The sequence below is a fragment of the Mytilus galloprovincialis genome, chromosome 5, assembly GCF_965363235.1.
Source record: "Mytilus galloprovincialis chromosome 5, xbMytGall1.hap1.1, whole genome shotgun sequence".
Classification (NCBI taxonomy): Eukaryota; Metazoa; Mollusca; class Bivalvia; order Mytilida; family Mytilidae; genus Mytilus; species Mytilus galloprovincialis.
The window spans coordinates 61,744,354-61,768,514 of record NC_134842.1 but is presented as its reverse complement, the minus strand read 5'-3'; the positions used below and the strand labels follow the sequence as shown (position 1 = coordinate 61,768,514).

The window sequence follows — 24,161 nt, the reverse complement described above, 5'->3', positions numbered from 1 at the left end:
TAACACTTCTAATTACTTAGACACATATATCTTATGCATCCCCTCAGTTACATTTAAGTATCCAGCTGATCATTGACCGTCAAAAATATTTCTTTATAAAATGTCCGGCTGTCGTCAGGAAATTTTGGAAGCCTTGGTTATAGATAGAGGTAATTGTAAGCAGCAAGAATGTTTAGTTAAGTAAGATCTACAAACACATCACCATCACCAAAACACAATTTTGTCATGAATCCATCTGTGTCCATTGTTTAATATTCACATAGACCAAGGTGAGCGACACAGGCTCTTTAGAGCCTCTAGTTCAGTTTTCTTGGTTATGTCTATTTTTTTTTTAAACTACCGACAAAAGGTCAGACATTTTTAGTGTATTGAATGATTGTAAGGTGTACATTTATTTCTTGTTTGGTTTATGTGACCTTAGGCTGATTTTCTTGTATGAGACAATTCAGCGTGTGCACTCTTGTTTTTCACTAGTTCCTGTTGGTTGACAGAATTTCATTTTTGCAGTTCATATGGTCTTCCTCTTTTTGAATTTACCTTGGAATTCGATATTTTCGTGGCCCGTTTATGGGGATAAGTTTTCTGGTCTGTTCGTTCGTCCGTCGTCTGTCCCGCTTCAGGTTTACTTGTTATTCGGTAGTTTTTTTTATGAAGTTGAAGTCCCTTGTTCCTTATGATATGATTTTTCTAATTTTATTGCTAAATTAGAGTTTTGACCCCAATTCCACTGTCCACTGAACATAGAAAATGATAGTGCGATTGGGACAATTCGTATACGTTGGATACATTCTTGTTTTGGTCCGTGTTTACATATGTTTAGTATACAACAAGTTCTGTAGATAAGAATGTGCCAAATATATAACCACTTTAATACATGATGAATGAAACTCTATTTTTCCTCAGTTTCGGTTTGTGTACGCACGTTTACCGGACAGGACCGGACAGGACGTTGTCCGTCCGTCCGTCATCAAAACGTCGGTTATCAAGTCAAAAACATTTAAACCAGTTTGCATGAAACGTTTGTTTATATCTATTGACGTGAGCATCCTTTCGGGTTTTTTTATATATAAATTTTAGATATTACGTGTTCGAGTTATGGGGTTTAATTCATAAAAAAGGAGAATTTTCCAGTTTTCGGACAAAAGCTCAAAAATGCTTTAAGCTGTTTTTATGAAACTTATGAATTGTTAGTATCTATTGATGTAGGCACCCTGTCGATTTTCATCAATATCAGATTTACTATTGTCCCAGAAAGCACAACATAGGGATAGAGATCCGGCTGCGGCGTTAACTTACTTCTTAAAAGCTTTATATTTTAAAGGTGGAAGATTTGGATGCTTAATACTTTATATATATATCTTATGTTACGAAGTTTTCGTCTGTGACATGTTTATTGTCCTTGGTCCCATTTTATTGTTCAGTGACTTTTTTGAAAACAATGTTAGATTTTTTGTAATGTTAATTTCTCTCTTACTATAAGTAATAGGATATCTATATATATACTTGGTATGTGTATACCTTGCGAGGCTCTCATCCCCGTCAGACAGTTTAATTTGACCTCGACCTCATTTTATGGATCAGTGAACAATGTTAAGTTCTTGTTTTTTGTAAAAGTTCCACTTTTATATCTGGGCGTCACTGGTGAGTTGTGTGGACGAGGCGCGTTTCTGGCGTATTGAATTTAAACATGATGCCTTTTGTTAGCTATTATTCGTGTGTTTCTTTGTCTAATATGTTCTTCTATTTATTTGCATTGTAGTCCTGTAATGTTGTATTTAACATTGCCATTAAAGTGCGAGGTTTTGCATGCCACAAAACCAGGTTCAACCCACCATTTTTTTCTTTTAAAATGTCCTGTACCAAGTCAGGAATATGGCCATTGTTATATTATAGATCGTTTCTGTGTGTGTTACATTTTAATGTTGTGTTTCAGTTGTGTCGTTTGTTTTCTCTTTATATTTGAGTGTGAATTCACATTACTATAAGACGTGTCAAGGTACTTTTCTATCCCAAATTCATGTATTTGGTTTTGATGTTGTATTTGTTATTCTCATCGGATTTTGTCTTATGCTTAGTCTGTTTCTGTGTGTGTTACATTTTAATTTCGTGTCGTTGTTCTCCTCTTATATTTAATGCGTTCCCTCAGTTTTAGTTTGTTACCCCGATTTTGTCCATCGATTTATGAGTTTTGAACAGCGGTATACTATATACTGTTGCCTTTATATGAAATATTATTCTAAAACTTTTAGTGTGAAATCCAGAAAAATTATTATATAACTCAACTTATGAATATAAACATTTTTGTTTATTAAAAGGAATGTACAGACCAGTGTGTCTGAGGCTAAATATTGATATAGGTATCATATCTTATTCAAGATTCCAAATTGAGCCAAGATTGTAACCTTAATAATTGAATTTTAAGATATCTGTGATTGTGTTCCATCCAAATAAAAATAATCATTATAATTGTAGGCTTTGCATCGACTAAGTGGTGGATCGTTTAACGAGGAAATTATTGAATTGCAGGAATGGCAAATTTTTGAATCACAAAAGTCAAATAGTCTACGTCATATACAAATGCAAAACAGACTTGTAGCTGCTGAAGATCAGCTTGTAGCTGTTGAAGAACAGCTTGTATCAGTAACAAAAAGAATGATGTCGCTTGAACTACAACTGAATGACCCTATACCTAAAAATATCAAAGGCAAGTACTTGTATTGCAAAAATATTTTCATCTGATATATATATTAAAAGATTATAAGTTGACATGAAAGGGGGAGGGGGTTCAGAATAATTGATTGAGTAAAGACACCGATAAAACTGAAGATGGAGCAACACATTCTTTTAACCCAACAGAATGAACTTACGTGCACTAAGTAGGTGAGATACTTTACTCTGAATAAACAAGATTTTTGTTAATATTCCATAGTTATGTTTATTTAGAGAAGAAAAGCAGTTTTTGTCTTAATTATAGCTAATTCCATCTGAAGTACATATTTATGGTCAAGATTATTTACTTTGGAGTTGAAGTCACATCAACTTGAAACTTTGTACAACCTTTGATTTAATGTCAGGCGACTTTTAAAAAATATGTTTGTGTCAAATTCATGTTTTGACGTATATTTTATGGTTCACTGTTAATTAAATGGATTAAGCATGTTAAGCGGGCCCTGGAGTCCTTCAGACTCATGTTGTTGCTAGATTAAAAATTAGATCAATTTTATATTTCTTACAAAAAAGTAAAAACTTTCAAATTGACATTACATATTTGTTTACGATGGTAAGTGCAATATGTAGAGTAGAATCTACTTGCCCATCTTGAGTACCTGGGATCAGCCCTGGTTTTGGTTGGGATTTGTGTTATATATATTTTGTAGATTTTGTTGATTGTCTTTTCATTTATTATATGACTGCAAAATATTTGTGTGGGCGTATGTTGGTATCACGTTGTCGTCGTCGTCCGAAGACAGATTGTTTCCTGATATTTTTAGGAATTATGGGCCAAAAAATAATTTTGCAGTTCCCAGACAATAACTTGTGTTTAAGTGTATGAATCTCTCTGAAATTAAACCACAAGTTTCCATACTACAAAGGGATGATTAGGATTAACTTTTGGGGGTTATGGCTGACACCATTTAGGATTTAGGGGCACAAAAGGAGGAAAAATGACAATTAAGACAATTTAAAATCAATGTGTGTGTGGGGGGGGGGGTTGAGATTTTTTTCTCATTTCAGATTTCAGAAAATTATAATTATTTTTTTTTTGGGGGGGGGGGGGGTGAAACAGTTTAGAGCATTACACATAAGAAAAATAAACGTGGTAACTTTTTATGTTGTGTCAGAAACCTTTTATGTGTCAAATTATTACAATCAAAATTCAGACCTGTATCAAGCAGCAAAATTGTGTTTATTTTGGCCCCATCTTTTCAGGGCGAAGCAATTTATTTTTTATTTGTTGTGTATTGTTTTCTTTTCCATGACTTAAGTTGATTTATTTTCCCTTTGCACAAGATTACGGAAAAACATTTTCAATTTTAGTTTCTTGTGTATATTCCGGAGTTTAGTATGACGTTCATTATCACTGAACTAGTCTACAATTGTGTTTATGGGACAGCTGAAGCACGCCTCCAGGTGCAAAGTTTCTCGCTCTGGTTTTTCTTTACTCATTAGTCGGGTTGTTGTCTCTTTGACACAATCCCCATTTCCATTCTAAATTTTATATTTAGAAATGTAGAATTCGGGTAAAAAATGGTAAACGCATCGTTATTTGCCTTGTTATTTACAAAGTTAAAGTTAAGGTTAATAAAAATAATTTACGTAAGCATTCCTTATTACAGATTTGTATGAGAAGGAAATTAAACATTGGGTAGAAGACAAGGAAAAGTTCTTTGAAACTGCAGCCGCCAAGAAGATATTAGGTTTTGTAACTGAAAATTCTGTCACCGTCATAGCTGGTAGTTCTGGAATGGGTAAAACAGCCACTTCACATCAAATTGCATTACATTTACAACAACACGAAGGGTACCAGATTTTGCCAATTTCTGACCCAAAGGACATTGAAAAATATTATACAAATGGACTTGCACAAATATTTGTTTTTGATAATTTATGTGGAGTTTTCAATGTCGATCAGCATTTGATTAACTCTTGGGACAGAGTTTCTAGTCAGATAGCGAGATTTTGTAAGGAAAATAAACATTTTCGAATCCTTGCTACTTGTAGATTACAGATAACAAAAAATCCACAGTTTGAAAAATTATCTGACAAGTTAAATATGAAAGAATGCAATTTGCTTTCAAAAGATTTGGCTTACAAAAATAGTGAAAAACTGAAAATTGCCTCTTGTCATATGGATCAAGAACACGTGCATAATCTTAGCAGGGAGACCATCAGTGGCCTGGACATGTTTCCATTTCTTTGTGATATGTTTGGTAAATCTGATAACAAAGATATGAAAATGTTTGAATGGCCTATTCAATATTATGAAGAACAGTTTGATCAGATGCAGTATCAAAATGAGGAGTGTTTCCTGGGACTGGGGTTGCTAGTTATTTACAATGACACAATAAAAATAAATGTCTTCAAAGATGAGAGTATAGACACAGTATTCAAGAAGATATTTAAAGAAGTCTTTGAAAGTTTAGAATTATCAAACCGTCCTTCTAAATTGCAAGTCCTTAGGAAATTAGACACCTTAATTGATACTTATATTACAAGTTATATTGAAAACAATCAATCAATAATAACTAGCAAACATGACCTAGTTTTTGATTTACTTTCTTTATATTTTGGAAAGAAAATGACGAAAACTTTAGTGAAATATGCTACACCAGATTTTATTTCAGACAGAATCCAGTTTGAATCTCTAGAAGAAGAACATGATGAATATATAATTATGATACCTCCATACTTGGAACATTCATACTTTAATCGCATGGAAGAGGAGATAATGAAAAATAATTTTTATGGTGTATTTGGAAACATGCAATCCCATATTAAGTTATATCAAGAGAAATTTATTGATTTCTTCTCCAAAAAAACAGATATTATGGAAAAATTACTACACAACAGATGGCCTCTATATCTTTCATCGATGAATGGATGTAGTATTTTTGTACAGTTTTTGTTGGAGCAACAAAACAATATCCCATCAGAATTACTCCAAGATATCTCTGATAGAACCAGATTTGAAATAGCAGCTCATGACAGTGACACTGAAGATATTGATACTGACTCAGATATGTATAAAATTACACACAAAAATGCACCCTTAGTAGAAGCATGTACAGAGGGCCATTTACAGATAGTTCAAACTCTTGTTCAATATGGATATGATATTGATTGTGTCGAACCTGGACTCCTTTCGCCCTTGTATGCTGCATGTACTTATGGTCATACAGACATTGTGCAGTATCTCCTGGGATGTAACTGTGCGGTGGATTTGAAAAATTGTGATGGTCAAACAGCCCTTCACGTTGCTTGTATAAAGAATAACCCAGAAATTGTATCAATACTATTAGGAAAAGGCCTTTACATCAACAAACCAGGATTTTGCAAAGAGACTCCTTTTTTTATTGCTTGCAAATGGGGTAATCTAGGTGTTGTGAACATTCTTCTGGAATACAATTGTGATATTACTATATGTAACAATATGAATGAAAGTCCTCTGCATGAAGCTTGTAAAAATGGTCATAAAGATATAGTGGAAGTATTGATAAGAAATAAATGTGATGTTGATATGGTAAACCTTTTTGGCAGAACAGCACTGCATGAGGCTTGCTCTTCAAACTATACCCAATTTCTAGATGAGGAAGATGAAACTTGGTCTATTGAAGGTGAAGAAGTTGACATTCAGTATTATGAACCTAAAGTTCAATATGGTAAAACTGTAATTGTGGATAAAATTTCAGACAGCATTGAAACGATTCAGAAAGGAATTGTGCAAATTCTGTTGCATACTAATATAAACCCGTGTATTGTCGATTACCTTGGCTACACTGCACTTCATGAGGCAGCTAAAAGTGGTTATTCAACAATAGTGGATATTTTGTTGCAGAAGTTGCTTGAAATGAATAAAATGGCATTAGTAAATGAATATAAACCAGTTGATCTGTACAAATCATTTATCCCGCCACTTTTTTCCTCAAGTAGTAAATGTGTTGTTAATGTATTTGTACAACATACCTGCAACATGAATATTCTAGATTCACATGGTCGAAATGCTTTACATTATGCTAGTGAAAGGGGTCATTTAGAAATAGTAGAATTCTTGTATGACATTGGTTGTAAAATGGATGTTTTGAATGCTTCAGGAAAGAGTGTTCTTCATGCAGCATGTAGGGGAGGAAACGAGGATATTGTGGATTTTTTCCTAAAGAGAGGATGTGACCCTAATCACACTGACAAGTATGGAGATACTCCTTTATTTGTCGCATGTGCGAGATCTAATATAGAGGTTGTAAAAGTATTGATTAAATATCACTGTGATGTTAATAAAACCAATATTGGAGGCTGCAATGCTTTACAAAAAGCATGTTTGAATGGCCGTGTTAACATTGTTGATCTTTTGCTCAAAAATAAAATCAACATTAATCAGGCCGATAATTTGAACAACACTCCACTGTTTTATGCATGTTATCATGGCTACAAAGATGTGGCGAGTTTATTAATGGAGAATAAGAGTGAGTTAAATATTCCTAATAAAGACGGACAAATTGTTTTACACTTGTCTTGCTGGTTGGGGCATCTAGAAATTACGCAGTTACTGTTACAAAATCATTCGAACATTAATCAACCTGATAAATCAAAATGCACACCTTTACATCTGGCAGCCACAGAAGGATACAACGATATAGTTGAATTATTGATTAAAAACGGTTGCGATATAAATGCTTGTGACGTCAATGGACGAAATGCTTTGCATCATGCATGCATTCAGAAGGTAGAACATGACTATCTGCTTTGGATAAGTCACTGTTCAAAATATAATCGACAGGAACATTATCATAACGAGGTTGTTGTCCTCCTACTTCAAAATAAATGTGATGCAAATCAGGAAGATTCCTTTGGTCAGATTCCTTTGCATATAGCATGCGAGACATGTACATCACATAGATATCTAAGATGTATGACAGATATTGTTAAACTGTTATTAGAGAGTGGTTGTGACATAGATAAGTGTGATAACTCGCACAGGTCACCCTTCCTTATTGCCTGTGAAAAGAAGGAATATGAATCTGAAAAGATTGTGACAACTCTGGTTGAAAACAACTGTGATGTCAATATTAAAGACAACAATGGACAAACTGGACTTGAGATTTGTACATCAAAGGGATTTACTTGGGTGACTGAAATTTTGCTTCATAGTCAAAATTCAAAAAATGAGGCTACACAGGAAAATGCTTAATTGTATGTTGCAATTGGTAAATTATACATTTATCAGTGCTTTGATAAATAAAAACACCACGATTTTCTTTTGAGTAATGCAAAAAACTATGCGAAAAATGAAACCGTCACGGCTATTAAATAATATTTCAATAAATCTTTTGAGAAGCATTTAGCTCTACATTTTGTCATCTAGAAATATTGTACCTGTGGGCAACAACTTTAAAAAATATAAAAGGAAACATTACATTAAGGTACATTACAAAAAAAACAAAAACAAACAAAACAAAAATCAGAAGACAGAAATAACAAAAAATTACATAAAAAATCAAAGAATGCAAAAAGAGCTTCCTCGGTAAACAGAAGTTACCAAATGTTCAAGTAAATAACTTAATTTTCAGTGTATTTAGTGTATTTGAAATGCAATACAACCTTTTTGTGAATGTTAAATAGTCCAGATGTTTGACTACTGATTCGAGACATGAAGCTGATTTGAATAAGCTCCTCGTCCAAACTGGTACACATCATTAAAAAAACAGGGATTGGGAAAGAGATTGAAGGGGAGCTCATTTTTAAAATTTTATTGGTATATTGCCATCTCTATTATTGCATCAAGAGTTTGAAATACGGGGATTTAAAAATTCAGGCCTTCTATCTGTGGCCACAAAGAAACACATGAGGTACAACTGAACTGGGGATGCACATGATTTCTTTCGGATTTACTTCTCATTTATTTTCGTCTGTTGCTACGTATACTTATTTTTTCCTCGCAATATTTATTTGCACTTTTATAAATACTTGATTCCTGCACTTTGTGTTGCAGAATATTCATTATCAACCTGTCTTATTCTGAAAGATTATTTATGTCAATCTCTTACCAGGCCAGGATATGTATTCTCAACCTCCCTCAGAATTCAAATTGTCGTCCCCTATTTTAAGAAGAGACAATGTTTACAATATGCCATAAGACTTAGCATAACTGTAAGTGACGACTCTGCATACAAAACATTATGTACTTCCAGTGTGGAATGGTGACTGGTTGATTTGAATATGCCTCTTGTAGGTAAAAGGAAACCCAAACTCAATATTCTAGTTGTAGTGTCTGTATTATTAAACCTTCAAGGTCAGGTTACAGTAAATGGGCTATGTCACAGATTTCAGTGAAATTTATCATACTCTGACTCAATGAACTTCAACTGAAAATCGAAAAAAAATGCTTATCTCATTTATCATTTAAAATATTACTGATTGAATTTCTACAAAATTGGTGAACATTTGAATAGAAAGCACATAAAATCTGCATTAAATCTTCTAAAATTTGTCTTAAAATCGTCAAATTTCTAATTCTGCTCCATACATTTTTTTCAATAAATCATTCGAAGTTGTGTTCTTTGTGAAAAAAATCCAATAAAACGTCGAATTATTCGTAACTTCGCCGCTATGTAGGCCGTAAAACGTTGATTTTTGACGTGTTTCACTACCAATAAAGTAACACATTGATTGTGTGTCAAAAAACGAAGTCGGTGACCATATGATTTTTTTAATATCCTTAAAACAGAAATGTATGTGTCAACAACATATAGTTTTTTAAGAAAAATCAATGGAGTAGAATTAGAGATTTGGCGACTTTAGGACAAATTTCATATGTTTTTCGCCGATTTTATGTGCTTTCTATACAAATATTCACCAATATTAAACGAAAACAATCTGCAATATTTCAGATAATAAAATAGATAAATGCATTTTATTTTTATTTTCAGTTGAATATAAAAAAGGAGATGTGGTATGATTGCCAATGAGACAACTGTCCACAAGAGACCAAAAAGACACAGACATTAACAACTATATATAAGTCACCGTACGGCTTTCAACAATGAGCAAAGCCCATACCGCATAGTCAGCTATAAAAGGCCCCATGTAAAACAATTCAAACGAGAAAACTAACGGCCTTATTTAAATAAAAAAATGAACGAAAAACAAATATATAACACATAAACAAACGACAACCACTGAATTACAGGCTCCTGACTTGGGACATGCACATACCTAAATAATGTGGCGGGGTTAAACATGTTAGCGGGATCCCAATCCTCCACCTAACCTAGGACAGTGGTATAACAGTACAACATAAGAACGAACTATAAAAATCAGTTGAAAAAGGCTTAACTCATCAGATGGACAAAAATACAAGTGGACGTGACCGGGTACTTATACATCCCGACACAAAAAGACACAATAAACAGATATGATAATACTCTCAGTTATCTGACAGCTAGTTCAAAGCCACTAACAACTAATAAAAAAATCATGCTTCTAAGACTAAACTATCAATCCCTACATATCCAATATCCAATGGATTTAGTGTAAAGACGTGCAATGCCAGATTTATGATATGTATATGTATATAACATATTAGTAATATTTAGTTAGCTTTTAATTTACTGATAACAAAATCAATATTTATACCACTAAAACAATATTCAATGATCTTATTACAGTGTTGAATAGGTAGCCTTTAAGAATAAGTTTATTTAAAGGAGCGGCAAGTTTACATGGATCATTTCTAAATTTCCGGGCACGGTTAACAACATTTCCGTAAAAATGGGGATGTGCTATTCCGTTTGAAAAAAGTTTTCTACAGATACAACCAAACTTCAAAACCAAATCTTTATATCTATGGAAAAATTTAGTAAAGGTTTTAAGTAATTTATTCTAACGATATCCCTGGTTTGATAATTTACCAGTAATACATAGATTGCGTTCGTTAAAATTAAAAACGTCACAATAGACACGGGCATAGCGAACGAGCTGTGAAATATAAACACCGTAAGATGGTGCCAAAGGAACATCACCATCTGAAAATGGAAAATTAACAATAGGGAACGAAAAATCGGTTCTTTTGTAGTAAATTTTAGTGTGGAGTTTCCCGTTTAAAATCGAAATATCTAAATCCAGGAAAGGACAGTTATCACCGAATAAATTTGATTTATTTAAAGTAAGGTCCTTGGGGTAAATTTCAGCAGTATATTGAGAAAATTCTTGATTATTTAACGAAAAATGATGTTCACCGAGACAAGGTTGCATGCAAAATCTGCGACATAGCCAATTTACTGTTCCTTAACATTTAATGTTATCTTCTTGAAATGCTCTTTTTGTGGAAAAGCATTCAATGATTTTTAGATAAATGAATTTTATTGCACCGTCTTTTTTTGGAAGTGTACAAAATGGGCTTGACCTGCCTAACCTTGTATATACACTCTTAGACATATATACACTATATGACATTTTTCTTACAATTTCCCACTTCGTATATTAAAGTTGACATATTTTGTTATGAAACTTTCGTCCGTCATAAAATTTTTTATTAAAAATATTAGGCATGCAATCCTCTGCTTTTCGTTTACATAACCTATCAGTACTAGTGGCACTCGAATAAGAAGGGTTTAAAAAGCAAAATAAAATACGAAGTTGAACAGCGTTGTGGACCATCAACTCCAAAAGGTTTTGCATAATACAACAGGTGATATGTTCCTTGGTAACATGTTTCAAAATGGGAAAATTTGGGAAACATTTGGAAAACGATATTAACAACGACACATGTTTTTGTGAATGTCCAGATGCATTGCCTTTCTTGCCTGTCACAAAACTCTTGCAAAATTGATATCTCATTAGAAATATGCAAATCCCATGTCCGGAGCGTATGATTTAGTGATTGTCCTTTGTTATTAATATAAACTATTAAAAAAAAAAGATTTGGTATGATTGCAAACTACCAACAAAAGACCAAATGACACAGAAATTAACACCTATAGATCACAGTACGGCCTTCAAAATTGCGATAAACCTTAACCGCATACTCGACTATAAAAGGCTCTAAAAGACGAATGTAAAACAGTTCAAACGAGAAAAACGACCTGATTAATAAACGAGAAACTAACAATTATTTACAGCAACTTACGACAATCACTTAATAACAGGCTCCTGAATTGGATAGGTACATCCAGGATTAAACTAGTTGAAGACGCCAATTCTCTTCTAACATGGGACAGTGTTGTAGCAGTACAACATAAGAACTAACTATAACAAGAGTACACATGCTGAAATGTCTCGCCTTTTATACTAATCATTGATATTATGTTGATAGTCCTAAGTATAAAGCTAAGCTTTATTACAACTGTCACATAAACTGAACATTAACCAAGATAACTAAACAAAGACCAATGAACCTTGAAAATGAGGTCCAGGTCAGATGAACCATGCTAGGCAGACATGTACAGCTAACAATGCTTCTATACAACATATATAGTTGACCCATTACTTACAGTTTAAGAAAATAGACCAAACACAAAAACTTAACACTGTGCAATGAACCGTGAAAATGAGGTCACGGTCAAATAAAACCTGCGCGACTGACATAAAGATCATAAAATATTTCAATACACCAAATATAGTTGACCTATGGGATATAGTATTAGATAAAAAGACCAAAACTCAAAAACTTAACTTTGACCACTGAACCTAAAAATGAGGTCAAGGTCACATGACATCTGCCCGCTAGACATGTACACCTTACAATCATTCTATACAACAAATATAGTAGACCTATTGCATATAGTATGAGAAAAACAGACCAAAACACAAAAATTTAACTATAACCACTGAACCATGAAAATGAGGTCAAGGTCAGATGAAACCTGCCAGTTGGACATGTACACCTTACAGTCCTTCCATACACCGAATATACTAGCCCTACTGCTTATAGTATCTGAGATATGGACTTGACTACCAAAACTTAACCTTGTTCACTGATCCATGAAATGAGGTCGAGGTCAAGTGAAAACTGACTGACAGACATGAGGACCTTGCAAGGTACGCACATATCAAATATAGTTATCCTATTACTTATAATAAGAGAGAATTCAACATTACAAAAAATTTGAACTTTTTTTCAAGTGGTCACTGAACTATGAAAATGAGGTCAAGGACATTGGACATGTGACTGACGGAAACTTCGTAACATGAAGCATCTATATACAAAGTATGAAGCATCCACGTCTTCCACCTTCTAAAATATAAAGCTTTTAAGAAGTGAACTAACGCCGCCGCCGCCGGATCACTATCCCTATGTCGAGCTTTCTGCAACACAAGTTGCAGGCTCGACAAAAAATAGTTGAAAAGAGCTTAACAGATCGATACAAAGCAGAAATACGTAAAAAAAATCACAGACCTTGGCAGGTTACTTATACATCCCCATATAACACCACAAAAAAGTACAGAACTGAGATGGCAAGCTAGTTTAAATCTAATAACAACATGCTACTGACAAGTTTATTTTTAAGTTGTAGATGTGGATGTTCCATACTTTTTTAACAAATGCCTTATGTTATGAAGCGTCCGCCTGTCATATGCCCGTTGTCATTGATCTCATCTCCGTGATATTGTGATTATTTGAAAAAAAGTTGTCTTTTTGTAATGTTCATTTCTCTTTTATTAGGAGTAATAGATTAATTATATGTGGTATGTGCGTACCTTGCAATGTCCTTATTTGTGCCTGTTAGACAGTTTTCACCTGACCTCGTCCGTCCTCATTTCAAGGATTAGTGAACTAGGTTAAGTTTTCGTGTTTAAGTCCATATTTCAGATACTATAAGCAATAGGTCTACTATTTTTGGTGTATGGAATGATTGTAAGGTGTACATATCCAACTGGTAGGTTTCATCTGACCTTAACCATATTTTCATGGTTCAGTTGTTTTTGTGATTTTGGTCTTTTTAATACTATATGCAATAGTTCAACTATATTTGGTGTATAGAATACTTGTAATGTGTTTATGTCAGTCTGGCATGTATATTCTGATCTTCGTGGTTAATTTGTCAACGTAAAGTATTCACGGTTGAATTTGTTAGACACAATAAGCAGCAAGTCAACTATATTATATATAATGTATACATTGACTGTACGGTGTACATGTCTGACTTGCATTGTTCATCTGACTTTGACCTCACTTTCATGGTTTATTGGTCAATGTTAAAATTTCTATTAAACTATCCAACATATGTCATCAACTATATTTGATGTTTGATATGAATTATAGGTGTAAATGTATTTACAGTTATGTTTATCTGACTTTGACCACAGTTTCTTGAATTATGTTTAGTTTATGTATTACCATGTAAACGTTAGCAAAGCTTTATATTTTAAAAGACTATCAACATAAAAACAATACTCATTACAGCAGGCGAGACATTTCAACGTGTGCACTCTTGTACAGTATATGATGTTGCAAAAGGATGATCAGACGCATGTATGGCATTGCCCAGTTCGTAACAATCACAAGGAGATTGTAATATATCTTGTCGACCGATCGCAACCATATAAAAATGAATGGGTCTCGAAATTCTTTTCTACACCCAATGAATTGTGAATATATATTCAAAACAACAACATCAGTCTCTGCACTTCCATTTGCCTTTTTGTTTGTTAAAAAAAGCTGTAGTTGTAACAAAAATTAATGAAAGACCTTTTCTTTTATAATATGTTTTGTTGTTCTCGTTGGTGGGGTTAAAACAGCATCAAATTAAAAACATTCTTTGTCTCTGAAACCCAAATAAAACCAATATATATCTATAGTTTTCTTGTCTCAATATTATTTTGAAAATCGAATATATTACATGAAATAAATATTTTAAAGCATTACCATGATTACTGCACATCACATTTTTGATATATTCGATAAAGCTTTAATAACATTTCATGGAATATATTTGACACTTGATACGGAATCAAACAGTCCTTGTTTGGATGCAAACAGTCAAGCAGACCTTTCAACAAAGTTATATATCGAGCGCGCCATTTAGAATCTATATTTCTACACGAATTTGATAAAATCACACCAGTAGTCGGAAAGATATTGCACCTATTGTAGAACTATTCACAGTTCGTTTTCTCTCCATCGAATTATGACTTTGGAAGAGCGGTATACAACTGTTGCCTTTATATATATCTCTCCCTTCGACGAAACTTGTTTCATTGATAAGGTACATCATGAATACATTGCATCGGAACTAAACACATTTATTCAAAAACCAGTTGTTGGCATGACACGGGTTATGTTCTTCTCATATATGTTATGATGGTATGATACTAAACCCCTAACGGGAAGGATTGTGCCTGATGTTCATATGATGAAATCATAATCTGATGTTCATATGATGAAATCATAATCTTTCAGTCAGTTTAATTGAAGTCTGGAGCTGGCATGTAAGTTAACTGCTAGTAGTCTGTTGTTATTTATGTATTATTGTCATTTTGTTTATTTTCTTTGGTTACTTCTTCTGACTTCAGACTCGGACTTCTCTTGAACTGAATTTTAATGTGCGTATTGTTATGCGTTTACTTTTCTACATTGGCTAGAGGTATAGGGGGAGGGTGAGATATCACAAACATGTTTAACCCCGCCGCATTGTTGCGCCTGTCCCAAGTCAGGAGCCTCTGGCCTTTGTTAGTCTTGTATTATTTTAATTTTAGTTCCTTGTGTACAATTTGGAAATTAGTATGGCGTTCATTATCACTGAACTAGTATATATTTGTTTAGGGGCCAGTTGAAGGACGCCTCCGGGTGCAGGAATTTCTCGCTACATTGAAGACCTGTTGGTGACCTTCTGCTGTTGTTTTTTTCTATGGTCGGGTTGTTGTCTCTTTGGCACATTCCCCATTTCCATTCTCAATTTTATTTGTATCCACATCTTATATTGATATTATTTGCATTAGTGTATTTAATACTCGTTGAATTTTACTTTACTTTTTTGATAGATTCATTTTAATTGTTGAGGTTAGCATACAATTTTTCAATGCTGTTTCCTTTTGTTAGATTTATAGCCTCTGTTATTATCGAAATAAACTTTTGATGTAGAGATATATTGCGTCTGTCTGCATACAATTACGAAAATAACAATCAATAAGATTAACAGCAACATAACTTATTAATACGAAGTCACTATTCCTTGAACTGGGAGGCAGGGCCTCGAAATGATGAACATACTGAAATGTACGGACAGTAATGTATCTTTAGAGAAAATATAACTGTCTATTGTAGTTCCTATCAAACCCAGGCAGGGCCTCAAAATAAATGTTAAACTGATCAAATTAAATATAAATATTGCAACTTCATACAAAATATACTGTAAATTCAGAAATTATTGCGTTCATTTATTATTGCGATTTTGTCATTTTAAATTAAATGCAATTTTAATTATTACGATTTTGAGAAAAGTTATGCTTAATTCAGTTAAGATATTACAAAATGCGAGTTTTAATTATTGCGTTTACAACACTGTCGCATTATTCGCAATAATAAAAACCTCGCAATAATTTCTGAATTTACAGTAATTGATCTATTACAATAAGTTCAAAAAGCAGAAAACTGATTAATTGTTGCAGCCTTCATCATCATCGTTACCACAAAAGTGATCCCTGTCTCACCTTAAAGGATTAATGTAGCAGGAGAGACCACATAGCAAGGGGTATCTAAAGTAAGCATTGAAATATATACCTAAATTAGTGGCAAATTAATTTATTAAATTAGCTATCCCTAATTTTGAAGCACAATGTTGTCTTTAATATGATATCAACAAACTGAAAAAAAATGCTGCTGCTTCTTTGTTTAAAAAACATTGTTGGACAAGTTCAATTTTTGTCAAGCCTGCAACTTTTGTCGCAGAAAGCTTGACATAGGGATAGTGATCAGTCAGCGCGGCGACGATGTTAGCTAACTTCTTAAAAGCTTTATATTTTAGAAGGTGGAAGATATGGGTGCTTCATACTTTGTATATGGATGCCTCATGTTACGAAGTTTTCGTCAGTCACATGTCCAATGTCCTTGACCTCATTTTCATGGTTCAGCGACTACTTGGAAAAAAGTTGAGATTTTTTTGTAATGTTAAATGCTCTTTTATTATAAGTAAAAGGATAACTATATTTGTTATGTGTGTACCTTGCAAGGTCCTCATGCCCGTCAAACAGTTTTCACATGATCTCGACCACATTTCATGGAACAGTGAACAAGGTTAAGTTTTGGTGGTCAAGTCCATATCTCAGATACTATAAGCAATAGGTCTAGTATATTCGGTGTATGGAAGGACTGAAAGGTGTACATGTCCAACTGGCAGGTGTCGTCTGACCTTGACCTCATTTTCATGGTTTAATGGTTAAAGTTATTAAGTTTTTGAGTTTTGGTCTTTTTTTTTATTACTTTATGCAATAGGTCAACTATATTTTGTGTATGGAAATATTTTATGATCTATATGTCAGTCGCACAGATAAGTTTGGAATAATTTGGCCCAGTAGTTTCAGAGAAGAAGATTTTTGTAAAAGATAACTAAGATTTACGGAAAATGATTAAAAATTGACTATAAAGGGCAATAACTCCTAAAGGGGTAACATGACCATTTCGGTCATGTTGACTTATTTGTAAATCTTACTTTGCTGAACATTTTTGCTGTTTACAGTTTATCTCTATCTATAATAATATTCATGATAATAACCAAAAACAGCAAAATTTCCTTAAAATTACCAATTCAGGGGCAGCAACCTAACAACAGGTTGTCCGATTCATCTGAAAATTTCAGGGCAGATAGATCTTGACCTGATAAACAATTTTATCCAGTCAGATTTGCTCTAAATGCTTTGATTTTTGAGTTATAAGCTAAAAATTGCATTTCACCCCTATGTTCTATTTATAGCCATGGCGGCCATCTTGGTTGGTTGGCCAGCTCACAGGACACAATTTTTTAACTAGATACCCTAATAATGATTTTGGCCATGTTTGGTTAAATTTGGCCCAGTAGTTTCAGAGGAGAAGATTTTTGTAAAAGTTTTTGGACGACGGACGATGGAAGCTGGAAGACGGACGCCAAGTGATGAGAAAAGCTCACTTGGCCCTTTGGGCCAGGTGAGCTAAAAATGAAAGTGGCTGCATCCCTGTTCATCCTCGACCTTTATATATGTTATGTATTATTGTCAAACACAACTTACATTTCAATATCAAGATTGAACATGAATGCCGCCACTTTTTTGACGGAAACTGTCTAAATTTAACTAAAATGCTGAAATTGTGAAGATTTTAGTAATTTAGCATTCATGACTTAATGATGCAAGTACCCAATATATGTGCATTGTAATGCCAAATACAGCCCATATTTAAGTAGCAGAGGCATTATACTTTTCAAAAAAATAACTAAAAGTTTACATTTTAACAATTTTGTAAAACTGCTATATTTTGGGGCCAAAAAGAGGTCTTACTGAACCTACTCCTTTGAAGACAGTTTGAAAACCAATGTACTGTTTTTACATCTTCATAGCTGCATGAAATCTTATTCACCCCAGTCAATGTCATCAATTACTAATGTTCATGATCTAATAATAACTCGGTTAATAAATGTTGTTTAAAAGAACGAAGTTTTCTATCAGTGTGTTGCGACTTTCAAGATGTAAAATATCTAATGGTCTGGAATAATAAATTATAGCTCTGTCAGTTTCATTAAGTTCAACATTCTTGCACAGCTTTTGATAATGACTCTTTGACATTTCCAATAGAGTAAAGTATACCTGAAACATATAAAAAATCCACAATAATGTATGAAATTTATCACTTTTTTTCAAAACATTTAATAACTGCAAAAATAAATTTAAGTTTCAATATACCTACTAGCTAGAGACATATAGTCTACTTGACACCCAATAATTATATAATTTTATTTTTTTGGCATAATCTTATTCTAAATATTAAAAAGTGGTATGCTTTAATTTAAACATTTTTCTAACTGTCTAAAGAATATTTGCTGCAAGTCATTTCAGATATTTGATTGAGAAGTTTAGGTTGAAGGCCAAATTTCTAGGATGTTAAACTCAAGAACATGAAGAAGATTTTTGTAGAGACATATAGTTATAATAAAATTAGCAGATGTCTTAGAGAAATGGAAACAATTTATTAGGTCAAGTAATGTCTAATTTACCTATGATTTTAGTATACTTCACCTTAAGATGGCAGATTTGATTGGTAAATTCAAGGGAGATAATCAACCTCTTTCAAATAGCTATAAGCAGTTAAGCAGGAGACAATTATTTTATGACATTCTCGGAGTGACTGTCCCATGTGGATCAATTAAGAATTTAAATAACCGTTACAATGAATTTATACAGTCTATGATTTTAAAGACAATGCCCAAGGTCTATGTTTTGGTCTAAGACATGTTCCAATTGTTTAAAAAATTATAAACTTTGCTTTCCAAGTGGAGATAACTCAGACAATTTAGAGCTATGCTTAACATCTATATTGTTTTGTAGCAAGAAAACAAGTATTGTAAACCTATTTGCATGTTATCTATTTATATTTTGCAGTTGTGTCACTTTAAATAGTACTGACTCCTCTGCACCAGTCACGAGGATGACATACCAGTTATGTGCAACCTCTTACAATATCTTACCATATCATAATTAATGTCCAGATACACATTTTAATATGCACTAACCATGCCATATAGCACTGTCCCTTGGTGCCTCCTGCAGTTCAGCTAGATATATTCAGCCTACTCACAGTATTCTTTTTATGTACTTTCTAGAGGTGTACCTCGAAGGTTTTATGTATACTCTTATATATACATAATAATATAATATGAAAACTGTTGTTTCTTATTAGTGTTTGTAACTATGTATACTGTATTGTTTATTATATTTGTAAAATAATAATATTATAATGATATAATATATGCTCCTTGTGAGTCCATTTTATGGAAATAAAGCATCTTCTTCTTCTATATTTTATTTTTTTTGTTAGACCAGTTATAAAGCTTTTTCTGTTTTTGGCAACTTATGGGGTTTTAATTCTTGTCAATTAACGAAAATAAAGTTTCAAGCGCAGAGAAAATCTAACAAAATTCTTAAGACTGGTCAACATATATACAAATGTATGCGTAATAGGTTGAAGGGCATACATGTGCATGTTAACAAAACCATTCTAAAATATTAGGAATAAAAATGAGGTAAGGGATAATTTAATCCTCACTGTTGTACAGTACTTAAAAAACTGATTTAGCAATCAGAATGACATTTTGTCTGAAGTCGACTTCAATAACTAAGATTTATATATGAAAGAACTAATATTTACATCTACAAGAGTGGTTATCAATCTCTGTGCATTGTATATTTACATTAACAAGGATGTTAGTTTTCTTGTTTGATTTGTTTTATATTTATCATTGTTGGGCCTTTTATAGCCGACTTATAATGCTGTATGGGTTTTGCCTATTGTTAAAAGCTATATACGGTGAAAGGTAGTTGTTAACTTCTGTGTCATTTAGTCTCTAGTAGAATGTTGACTCATTGGCAATTATAGTGTTATACCACATTTTCTTATTTTTAAATTGTCAGCATTTTATATACGTGTACATCTGGACATAGTACTAAAGAATGACTCTGTCTTTGAGATTTGTAATAAAACTAGACCTCTCAAGGAAGTAAAATAGAGCTTTTAACTTCCTCGTCTACAATATAAAAATAATATCACAAACCTTAGTGCCATCTATAATCAGTCCTGGTGATGTCAACTTTGATATATGGTTGTCTATAAAACCATATTCATGAAGATCCAGCAAAAGTTCACCAGCATGCTTTCCAAGAACTTGTACATTCAAATCAGCAATTATTTCAGGTAATGGTAAATGCACGGACAACTCCATTTTTCAATCTTTCAAGAACCATAACTCCTGAACGGTAAAAGTCAAAATCGCCATTATTGAACTTGACGTTTATTTAGTTGTCAGTAACAACATATTAAAATTTTAAAAGCTTTGGTTGAACGGTTCATGAGTTAATGCACGGACAACATTTGATTGCCGCCCGCCCGCCCGGCCGCCCGACTGCCCGACCGCCCGCCCGCCCGCCCGCCGTACATCCCCAAATCAATAACCGACATTTTTGTCACAAAAATCCGGTTAAAAATCAAAGACATAATTATATTAAGTTTTATTAGTTCTTATCTCAATGTTTATATAGTTTCCTGGATTCAACTAGAATAATATATTTCTTCCTTATCTCTTTCTTATTCAACTAAAGATTTCTAAACTGGTATTTGCGTTTTTTTCGCCAAGCAAATGGCATTCAAGGTCAAGAGGTAAGGTAAATCATCTAGGTCACAGATTTTGGAAAACTTTTGCATGTTGAAAATTTAATTAAAAATTGTTAAAAAAAAAAAAAGGTATAGAAAGCACATAAAATTAGCAAACAATTTCTTAAATTTCTCTCCAAATGATCAAATCAGGGTAATCAAATCAGGGTAGGCAAAGTATTACCCGCCAGGGAAAACCCAGGTTGGAAAACCTGGGTTTTTCATGGGCTGGGCAATACTCCCAGAAAGGGGTAATACTGGGCAATAAGATTTTTTAAGCTTATTTCCATATAAAAATAGAAAAGACTTGTTGTAGTTCATAGTATTATAGCTAAATAATTACATTAGATGTATGTTTCATTATAATACGTTATTCTGATTGGCCAACTGCACATCTCGTGCTATTCCTGAAACAATTGTATTAGACAATAACATTTATCATTCATGATGACACGAGGTCCCACAATAAAGTGCACAGGTAAATTAAATGAAAACTTGATAAAAATCGTGTTTTCGTAATTCTAGCTAAAAAAAATGTGATTATAAGTATTGAATGCTTCTTTTTGTAACTTTATAGGGTTGTAAAAGCGTTGACCGTGCGCACATTTTTAGTATGAAGTGCATACAAAATGTACTTCGGTCAACGCTTTTACACCCCAATAAATTTACAAAAAGCAGCATTCAATTCTTAAATATATACATTTTATACTGTATTTTGCATCCGTCGTTGTCGTAAGTATTTGAAAAGTCTACTTGGCCAAATACCTTCACATTTTAACTAAATGTTCCTTAAGGTATCTAGTTTATAAATTGTATCCAAAGTTTTGATTCATCGACAAACATGGCCACCATAGCTAAAAATAGAACATTGGGGTCAAATGCAGTTTTTGGCTTATATCTCAAAAACTGAAGCTTTTAGAGCAAACCTGACATGGGTGCAAAATTGTTCAATTGGTCAAGATCTATCAGCCCTGAAATTTCAGACAATTCAAACAACTAACTGTTGTGTTGTTGCCACTAAATTGGTAGTTTAAAAGAAATTTTGCAGTTTTTTGTTATTATCTTGAATGTTATTATAAATAGATACAAACTGTAAACAACAACAACTGTCAGCAAAGAACTATCTACAAAAAAGTTAATATGACCAGAATTGTCAAGTCGATCCCTTAAGGGGGCTTGCGGGTCTAAATCAACTTTTTTTCTAATATAGGATTTTGCTATTTTTTTCTATGATTAAAATTTATCCTATACCTAATAGAAATATAAAATAAAAATATGGGGTCACCGTTCATTTAAGCTTACAATCTGCCTCCAAAAGAAGCATACGTTTTTGTTAACGTCCTTTTTCTCTGTTGAACTTATAGGAGAAATATTGGTAATATAGATATAAAAAAAAGAACTAAATTACAGAAATCGCCTAAATTTTACAATTATTTAGTTTATGTACAGCTTGTTTGAAAACAATAATAAAATATATAGGTCACTGATGAGTTAAAAAAGATATTTCAATTTCAACGTCAAAAAATTACATTTTTGCACCAAAGGGAGATAATTTAGAGATTTTTGAATGATATAAACATTTTTAAAGTAATCTATGGCCAAACCAAATCGATTTGTCCTGGTGATTTTTGTATCATATAATAAAGTAATAACTTATAGTAAATTGTGTAATGAATAAAATTTGTAACGAAAAAACAAATGTTTAATTTTTTACTGATTTTTTTACACCTGCGAGCCTCCTTAAGGCCAATTTTCCACAACTTGTTTTAATATAGTTTTAATGTGCTGCCTACCATGTTGTTGATCAATAATTTTAAATCATGATGATTTGGTTGATATGACCCTATGATTATTATATCAAAACACAGTATTAACTATTAGTTCTAATATTTTAAACAACATGATACATATAAAGATATTATGGTTCACCAAGCAAACTTTTATTCTATTTAAAAAACTACTCTCTTAAATAGATTTTACTGCAATGAAATAGTTACCTCGTGAATAGATACTACAGTAGTTGGCTTAACTGGTGCACAGTTATCATACATTAGACGCCTCTGTTTGTAGAAACGACAATCTGGATTTGAAGAGACACGCTTACATCCTCTCAAATTAGACCAAATAGACTCATCTCCACTTGAACATTGCCTATCATAAAAAAAATCCAACACAGAAACCTGAATGAATACACAGATTTTTCTGATGGTACAACCAACATCAATAAAATTATCTTACACATGTTACAAAAAGAAAGAAATAGTGAATATTCTATTTAAAGTTGTTTCCCAAAGAAAATAAATATAACTGCTTCCAAGTTGAAGATAATGTTATGAGAGATCATATACATTGTAGTTGAATCAGACAGTTGGGGTTATATTTGATCAACAACCATTTTATAAATGATAAATAAGATTAGATTAGATAAATGAGATAGATATAGAATAATACATGGCAAAATCCGTATCACATGCTGTATCTCCATGAGAAACCAATATCAGTCCCGAGGGCTGATATTGGTCAAGTGGTGATACAGCATGCGATACTGATTTTGCCATGTATTATTCTGTTTATCATATATTTTAATAGAATCAGATTAATGGGCTATTCATTTTTTGTTTTAAATCGTCTGAAATAATAAGCTAGCAAAGACCCATTGGTGGACATCAGCTGTTGTCTGCTCTATGGTCGGGTTGTTGTCTCTTTGACACATTCCTCATTACTATTATTATGATTTTCCTGTATTTTTCCAGCTGACTTGTTTTTTTTTATTGACATCCTTATTTGCTCAATATCCACATTGTAATGCCCCCTATAATCTTATTACATTCTCAATATATGTTAAAGACCATGTATTAAAATGCATCCACTAACAATACTGTCCTATTATTTCAACTAAAATTAACATTTATCAAATAATTTTAAGATGTAGAAATGTTTAAAGTTTTATTGTTTATTTGGCAATGATATCATTCATACCACATGTATCATGATCATTTGAATTTGCCAAAGAGGTGAACAGCAAGACAAATATTTCTTGAAAAATTTGCTATCTACATGTATTCTAACCAAAATTTAAACCATAAAAATTTGCATTTGTGTTTAATCCATCAGG

The 24,161-nt window shown here is 32.8% G+C and overlaps 2 protein-coding genes and 1 long non-coding RNA gene across 5 annotated transcripts in view; 1 reads left to right on the top strand and 2 right to left on the bottom strand.

Moving 5' to 3' along the window:
* The window catches only part of LOC143076203 (uncharacterized), a 144,432-nt gene extending 136,459 nt beyond the window's left edge, over positions 1-7,973 (top strand). For both annotated transcript variants that reach the window (XM_076251898.1, XM_076251897.1), the window contains exons 5-6: positions 2,473-2,704; positions 4,338-7,973. In XM_076251898.1, coding sequence (XP_076108013.1) covers positions 2,473-2,704; positions 4,338-7,906 — 3,801 coding nt within the window. In that variant the 3' untranslated portion in view covers positions 7,907-7,973. The remainder of the gene's footprint in view (positions 1-2,472; positions 2,705-4,337) is intronic.
* The window catches only part of LOC143076204 (uncharacterized), a 100,021-nt gene that overhangs the window by 72,771 nt on the left and 3,089 nt on the right, over positions 1-24,161 (bottom strand). The window contains exon 3 of one of the 2 annotated variants that reach the window (XM_076251903.1): positions 23,044-23,197. The exons of the other annotated variant lie outside the window; for it this stretch is intronic. Coding sequence (XP_076108018.1) covers positions 23,044-23,197 — 154 coding nt within the window. The remainder of the gene's footprint in view (positions 1-23,043; positions 23,198-24,161) is intronic. 2 annotated transcript variants of the gene reach the window in all.
* LOC143076202 (uncharacterized) lies at positions 16,441-20,592 on the bottom strand. The gene is made up of 2 exons (XR_012978562.1): positions 20,451-20,592; positions 16,441-18,489 (listed from the first exon to the last, which is right to left on the bottom strand). It is a non-coding gene; the product is annotated as an uncharacterized LOC143076202 (long non-coding RNA).